The following is an 8,586-nucleotide window of genomic DNA, read 5'->3' on the forward strand; positions in this document are numbered from 1 at the left end:
TAAAACATTATTTACTTCTTGTCAATAGTATAATTGTTAAACAAAATTCGTTAATTGAGTTTTAAAATAATTTTGTTTAATTCTTAAATAAAAACCTATCTATTTTTTGATTGATTATAAAAATAGAAGCAATATTTTTTAAAAAAATGTATCTAACTAGTTAGAAAGTATGGAAGGTAACTACAAAGTAAAACATTAAAAGAAAAATAAGAATCAAATAAAAAACCTGAACTAATAAAAAAAAATCTAAAACAAACAAATTAAAAAATACTAATTAAAATAAATATTAAACATGAAAGTGTGGTCATTTTTTTTTTTTTTTAAGAGTTGTCATTTAAATACGTAATTTAACAACAAATATGAATTAGTATATATATTTAAATAATTGAACTAATAAAATCTCAAATTTAAATTATAATTTTACAACAAATACAAATATCTGTAGATAAGTTAACTTAGGGGAGCCAATATCTATTTAAATAATCAAAATTAGTTATTTTTACTTATTAATCTTTTAAAATCTAACAGGTAAATTCAAAAAGCCAGCGGCCATGGCCCCCCAGGTCATAAGTTGGCTCCGCCACCATTATTACCTGTTTGTATACTGGCTATTTTTTCATAGATTGCAGTTTCCACAAGCAAATGCTTCAGTCCAGCTGTGTCATTCCATTGAGGACTAGGCAGCAGAATCCAACAAAAACACCCAAAACCTATACATGATATACACACAAGCTGATAAATGAAGTAGAACAATTACCTTATTCTTATTCGAGTATTACGCACCTTTTAGCAATATGTATCACCATAACACCAGTTTCTCTTTACAATTGGATGCCCCTCTTTAACTCTATGACTACCTTTCATAAGACAATATAGCGAGTCAACACACTCCCTCCCTGGCAACATATATTCTAAATTTGTGCCATGTGATAGAAAGAACTTTGTTATTCAGAAAGACTCATGTCGGTGCCAGAGTCGTGCTGAATCCATTCATAATCTCTACCACACAGCAAAGTGGCATGATTTCAGCCCCCTGTTGCCAAAGCAAGCAAAGGCTGTAGCACGGCCATACTAGATGACTATCTTGCATTTAAAACTTTTCAAAATGTGTCCAGTCCGTCAATAACATCCAGAGCTCTGATTCTGTCAATATCAAAGTCAACAACAGGAGCACACGACTGCCACCCGATGTTTAAAGGATCCTTCATTGTTTCACTTGTTGGTGAATCTCTACTACTCTTACTCAACCTATCATACTTGCTTAACCTGGTCTTTGAGGCATCAAACTTTTGGCTCTTACTTATTCCTGGTATAAACTTCTTATTTTTGACATCCTGAAGCATCTCTTCGTCTTTGTCTGTCAACATGGGGGACAAATAATTGGGCCTGTGAGTAGATGATTGGCTTTTCTCATGGTTTGGGGAGCATGTTGAGGATTTAACGGTAGACCATATTCCATCATTACCAAACTTGACCTGGCTGATAAGATGATGAAGCCATACCAGCAGTTCAAGAATGCAAGTTTTGGTTTTCTCTTTATCTGCATGATACAGTGTCTCAATCCTCAACACATCATGCCGCCCACTAGTTTTTTGGTTCATGTTCAACCTAAAAAGGTTCAATAGAAAAGATTAGTAAAACCATTAAAGGGACAAACGAAAAATCAACTGTCTAACACTCACCTTTCATTTGCCCATTCTCCAACCCAATTAAAGCTATGAAGAGACCTACGATAAACAATACCAGAAACAATGATTCATTATTAGTCAAGTGATAAAATAAATAAATAAATATCTTGTTTGAAGTAATAAAATTCACAAAATTCCAACTTGAGGAAACAAGGGCCTTGGGTAACCCATTCCAACTCATCACAATTCCCAAAAACTTGTGTGTCAATCACTGCCCACAATGAAGTTCGGATTTAGTACACTGCACATTAATCACTTCACATGTACAAAAACAGGTTGACTACAATCATATCCAACCTCCACATGTAGACAGTGATGACAATTTGGAACTTCCTTTGCAGAGAGGAGCCAATGAGATCTGGAAAGGGATACCAAATTTTACAGCTTATCAGAAGAATTGCTTTGTGTAAGGAGTGTAAGGACATGCAAGATTACTTTCTCGTGTTGCAGGCCAGAGGAACAAGCCACAGCAATGTTTTATCCATTTCAGCTTTGATGGCAGGAATAAACTGCAAAAACACCATTGAAAGGAATTGCTACACCTTACGATTCATTAAAAAGACATGTAAAAGCATAGAGAGGTATTTTTGACAGTAAAGATCTTGGGAATACCAGTGTAATAAGTATATGTCAACAAAGAGCATCTTTAATCTGGAGTAATTAAGTAAAATAATTACTGCAATTAAAATAAAGAATGAACAAATACCTCTTCCTCAGCTTGAAATGACCGCAGGCTTACACGCAAGGCTGATTTTATATCATGTGGCAGCAGGTGGTATAGATCACGTCTCATATTTGGATGCATAGGACTTGATCGAGATCGAGGCACCTGGTAATTTTCAGATATTAATTCAACAAAATCCTGAACAACACAACTTGATACCATTTAGAAAAGGTAAAAGGCTTTTCTCCTATATTAAGCAATGAACCAAAAAACAACATCAGAACTGAATTTTTATGTAAGTTATAGAATTAAGGAAAGATAGATGGTATACCAACACAATAAGTTCTAATTACACCATATGTCAGGAAAACATGTCTAATCTCATGAGTTGCACATTCTCAACCTCACTCTTGCCGGTAAACTAAAGTGAAACTTCCAAGGAATAAGCTTCCAAAAACATCATCCATGGAGGTTTAAGTTGCCATAGGTTGGCATCATCAAGCAGATAATAAACACTCAGAAAACTAGGGACGATGATATGAATAATTCACCAAATTACACAGGCTTGGAAAACCAAAGTCGTAGAGAGCTTAAAAGTAAAGAATTGGGAAACTCACAAGAGCATCAACTTTAGTGATAATACTTGCATAACTGAATGCAATACCAGCAGGTCCCAACATTTTACAGTTGCTCTGATAAACTTCTACTGATTTATCACCATCTGCAAGGTTAGGGAGAAACTCTGATAAGTGGGGGCTTGGAAAACAATAACAATAATTAAGTGGAAGAAGCAATTGTTTAATTAGAGCAAGGACTAGGGAGGTGTACGGAGAATATATTGATTTTTAGATTTTTTTGGGGTGTGTTTTGTAAGGGTGAATAGAAAATTTTAAAAGGGTACATTTGGAAGCATTCCCAAAACAAAAGCTCTGAAATAAAACTTAAAAAAATGCCTTATCAAAATTATTAATATAACCATAACAAGTAAATTTATTTAACAATCAATGTGTTGGTCGTCCTCAGTTTATCTTTTTCTTTGCGCACATTCAACTGTAGTGGATTATCTCCATCAATCACCCTTTTGTACTTGTTAATCCCAAAAAGAAACAACATATAAGGGTAAAAGAGACAGGTCTTTCTGAGCACAGGTAGAATTTCCATTCTATATGGGAATGCATACCAGAATTGCCAAATGCTTCATGAATCTCCAAGTGCAGGAAATGCACAATGTCTACAAGTTTCGGGATCACCTGTAAATTGAAGATTTTAGAATGTTGAAAACTAAACCTTAATAATTCCAAGTTAAGGTTAATTGATTGTCCATAAGAAAGCTGAAGCAAGCATAGGCCACAGATAAATAGTTTACAGCTGTTAAATGCAAATTAAGTTGCTTTATGAGAAACAAACTAATCATCAAGATTAGATCATGAATAATTTTGAGTCACTAAGAAACAAAGTTTATAAGACACATTTTCTCACATGTTATGCACCTAGAAAGAGATATATGTAAAGCAACAATGACATGCTACCTCTTCAAAGATCTTCGACCAGAGTGATTTTTTCTTTAAACTGCTTACATGCTTCCTTTGATTCTTTAATGCTCCTCTCAGGTATGCAATTTCTCCTACATACCAAGAATTTACATGAATATAATCAAACACATAACCAAGGAATAATAATAATAATAACAACAACGATAATAATAGTAATAAGAACAACAACAACAGCAACAAAAAATAAGCAAAAACAGCCTTGAGGCATTCACAATAAAGACAAGTTCATTATTCCAAATTGATGAGGAAGGAAATCCAGAGGTCGTACACATGCATGCAAAAGTAAGCACTTAAATTAGACATAAAATATGCTCCCTTAGCTCACAGGTTCATCAAAAGAAATTTTAATGAAAATAATAATGGTAAAGCGTGTTGTGTGTTGGTTTGACAAACATAGTTGGATTTCCTAACAACTTGAAATTTTATTTTATTTTTCTTTTATATTTGTGCAAGACCCTTTTTTTTTTCCCCACTAAGACACAGGGCTTTATGTGAGGGGTTGTGTTAAAAATGTGTTGTGTGTCTACTTCCTACCAGTTTATTGGATTGATGAACTAAAGTCCAACTTAAAAATCATAAGTCCATATCTATCGGTAATCCCTAATATCTGAGAAAACCATGGCACAAGGTACCTTTTTGAGCAGCATTTGAACCATCTTCTTCTTGAAGCTTTTGCAAATAATTATGTTCAAACATCTCCAACTCTTGCAACTGATTAAATAATTCCTGAAATGGAGAAACAAGTTTGTTCTTCAGTTAATTTTAGAGAGTGATAACTGTCCAGCATTCTGGCAGATAGACATTGTTTCATCAAATATATGTCATGTTCTATATTAAAATGAATCATGAGGCAGTGAGACAGTTAGACAGTTAGACAGTAACAGTGACAGTGAGAAAGCAGACAAAAAGGTAAGAGATTTGACCTATAAATTATAATTAATATTTGACAAAAATCTGTATTGTTAACAAATCAAACTGGTTATCAAAAGCTAAGCACTAAGCACAAAGAGAGGCCGGCCAATTGAACCAGATATGTGAACTGGAAATACGACTCTTCAAAATATTGCAATAAATGAGTCATTACATTCATTTAAATTAATCGACCAAAAAAGCTTTTTCTTTCACCACATTAGATAAATGGTCAGAGTGTCATATATAAACGCAAAATTATTTGGTCCAGACTTAACCTGGCAAGGGATCCTATGTTATTTTTTTACCATAGATAACTTCCTGCCAACTGTCTATTTTAAGAAAATAAATTATAAACTTGCGACATGTATTGAATCCATTAAGATTAAAAGTAAACCATCACCATTCTTGAGATAGAGGGACTTTATTTGATGCGCTAACCATTAGTCTGCTAATCTCAATAACAACATTTTTTACTCACACAAGCTTGAATACGACTAGTCAACACATCAGTTTAAAGTTCCCCAGTTCTTTTGATATGGTTGTCCTATAAGGCTATAACCCAAAATTATTGACAGAAAACCTAAATCTAATAAAAAGTTGTAAGATACTTTCTCATGTAACTGGAGAACTTAAACATAAATGAAATAAGATGGAAGGCATACAGTTCCAAGCATTTTTCAAACAAAGAAATTTCTAATACACAGAAGATTATATTTATTTTACACTTTTACTTGAAGGCAAGCTCCGAATTAATATAAGAGAAATATCACCCTTTAATTTCCTTTAAAACAAAAGAAAATTTAAGACAATAACAGGACAGTAAAACTATTTAAATAAATATGCATAGACAAAATTTTCCCATAAAATTATAATGCACTTCCATAACTAAAACATGGATTAGTACTCCTGCAACTTAGAGGACATAAGAGAATTTCATATACATTAAAAATAAATAATTACTCACAGCTGTATACTGAACCCATTCCATAAGTTGCTGCATCGCTAACTCGGATTCTTCCTTCGAGTGTTTCCATGGTGGAAGTTTTGTGCGTAATCTATTATTGCAAAATATATACAAGAAACAATGACAATCCCACCTAGAATATAAAAGTAACTGTAAATCAAAAAGTACACAGCAATCTGAATATTACTTCTCAAAATAGCGGTCCAAGTTGTGCCACTCAGAAGCTTTACAAAGATTTCCAAAACGCACAACTTCTCTAGAAAAACTGTCCAATTCTTCTCTGTCAAAATTGTGAAGCAAAACAAATCATTTCTTCTTCAATGTGATAATCATTAGATTATCTATATTGTTTACAACATAGTGAAACCATCCAAAGAAATATATTATCTACCTCTTGTCAGCTGCAACAATTTTCAGAAGTTCATCCATATCAGTAGATACTAACGATTTCACTCCTTCAGATTGTAGCACAACCTCCTTTAAATGTTTGACATTATCCTTTGAAAGCGAATTCATTAGTTTGGCACCTTTAATAATTGCTTTTGCAACTTCAAAAGCCAAAATTGAGATTTTAGTCTTTTTCCCTGTCTCCCCACTACTGAGGCTCAAATTAGACATGCTACTACCTAGAGTGTCCAGAACTTCCACAGCCTTTTCAAACCCAGCAGATCTAGCTCTGCCAAAAAATGACCTCACTTCTGAGACCTAAAATACAAACATAAATAAAACATACAACTTCAAGCTCAGGAAAAAATGGAGCAAAAGAAAATTGTGAACATATGAAGGGTGGACCAACCTTTGACACAGCAGACTGCTTAGGCAAGCAAGGAATCCCATCATTGGTATCAATAGGAACCAACCCATCTGAAACCGTATCCACCCATGGAAAAGAAAAGGGTGGACATAACTGATTGATCGTGCCATCAGCCACTAGAGATGGACATATACGGCATCCTGCTTCAAAGGGCAATCCACCATACTCAGGACTAGAATGACCATTGGAATGAGGAGGACTTTCACGAAAAAGGTCTACAGTAGAACCCCTTGCCTTCATCCGAATCCCACCACCCATTTTCTATTTTTTTTCCCAGCGACCCACAAATTAAAATTCACTTGTTTCCTTCAAAATGCCCACATAAGCTTCAAGCACTAGAAGTATTTTTCAAAAACTGAAATCGTCCCTGTTCGGTAGATCAAAAATTGTAATCATGGTGGAAAAAGGCAACTATAATTTAAGCTCAAACAAGCATATACAGTAAAATAACCCAAAAAAATTATGAAATCAAATAGTAAAATAAACCCAGTTAATGTATATGTGTGTTTATGAACGTATTCATACTAAACATAGGCAATAAATGAAATGGTTGCAGCAAAGAATGAACACTAGAAAGAAAACCCACAAAGAAGAAATGAAAGAAAGTTCATCAATAAGGAAAGGGAATTAGAAGGCGTACCTGGAGTTGGAAGGTTGAGCCAATGATAAATAATGATGATGAAGATGAACGATTAATTAATAATAATAATACACATGAAGAAATTGTAGAGCAAGAGCGTGTCATGACTTTTGCAGACGACTTTCAACTGTCCCTTTCAACATCTTTTGGCGGGTGGCAAACATTTTTTTTTTTTTTTTTTCTTTTGCCCCCATCTTTTCCCTTTTTTTTGTTTTTTTTGGACTTTAATTTGCTCTCTGGTTTTTAGATGTTAATAATGCAAACATGTTATTTCTCTATCGTCCTTCCATAAACTTATTTAACAGTGATAAAGATATAATTAAAAAAATTTTAAAATCATATCATTTATCAAATATTTACCAAAAAAAAGAAAAAAACTATATAGAAATATCTATTTTTTCCCCCCTATTTAGTATTTGTTCACTATTCTCCAACAATACCATTTTACAATTTAAATAATTATCCTTTACTTTTTAAAATGAAAATACAAATTGATAATTATTATATCATCAATAATCTTATCAGTGATTATCATAACAATACTTAATTATTAAGCTTAGAAGGAGAAATTACATGACCCCACAAAGAGAGTTTCTCATATATTTCCCATTGTTCTAGAAAATCAAAATTATTTTATATAAATATTATTTAGCTAACTTGAAACATGTCAACGGAGAGACGTACGAATTCTTCTTTTGTACTTTCTAAAATTATTTATTAAAAAAAAAAAAATCTTAGGTTAGTATAGCACTTTACCCTTTAAATTATTTCATTTTGCTTCATAAAGTACAAAAACTTTCACATGCATTTAAAACTTTGTAACATACCTATAACATATAAAATTTCTATTTTTTTTTAAAAAAATATTAGTGTTGAAAATATAATTTTGACATGGATAGTTTAATAATAAAATCATCATTTTCTTATGCAATAATTAAAATTTTTAAATCTCTATTCCAATAAAAAATAAATCATGGTAATTCTAAATTTAATTATTAAAAAAAAAAAAAGCAACAGAAAGTCTTTTCGAACTTGCCTAGAAAATGAGGAGCTAACAAAAAACATTGGAACTTTAATTGTGTCATTTATCTATATTGTCGAAGGGAACAGCTCAGCGGCCCACATTTGCTCCTTGTCACAAATGATTAAAATAATAAAAAAAATTTAAAAAAAATAAAGAAAGGGGCTTGCCCTTTCCATAGGACTTTTGTCACTTTCTTTTTTTTTCCTCTTTAAAACTGGAATTTATGGAAATTTAAAAACACGTTTTTATAATGGATATAGATTTAAAAGGCATATACTTTCTTATTCATTGAACAAATATGTATTATAGTGAGTGCCAAATTTTTTT

At 32.4% G+C, this 8,586-nt stretch overlaps 1 protein-coding gene across 1 annotated transcript; it reads right to left on the reverse strand.

Moving 5' to 3' along the window:
• Window positions 1-346: 346 nt before the first annotated feature.
• LOC107408301 (protein PSK SIMULATOR 1) lies at window positions 347-7,450 on the reverse strand. The gene is made up of 13 exons (XM_048475968.2): window positions 7,236-7,450; window positions 6,578-6,962; window positions 6,173-6,486; window positions 5,969-6,061; window positions 5,782-5,872; window positions 4,538-4,631; window positions 3,882-3,976; window positions 3,533-3,602; window positions 2,970-3,073; window positions 2,395-2,517; window positions 2,124-2,197; window positions 1,683-1,727; window positions 347-1,608 (listed from the first exon to the last, which is right to left on the reverse strand). Exons 2-13 carry the CDS (start codon window positions 6,851-6,853, stop codon window positions 1,101-1,103), a joined length of 1,887 nt encoding a protein of 628 aa, XP_048331925.2. The 5' UTR covers window positions 6,854-6,962; window positions 7,236-7,450; the 3' UTR covers window positions 347-1,100.
• Window positions 7,451-8,586: the final 1,136 nt, after the last annotated feature.

Source organism: Ziziphus jujuba, chromosome 5 (assembly GCF_031755915.1).
Source record: "Ziziphus jujuba cultivar Dongzao chromosome 5, ASM3175591v1".
Classification (NCBI taxonomy): domain Eukaryota; kingdom Viridiplantae; phylum Streptophyta; class Magnoliopsida; order Rosales; family Rhamnaceae; genus Ziziphus; species Ziziphus jujuba.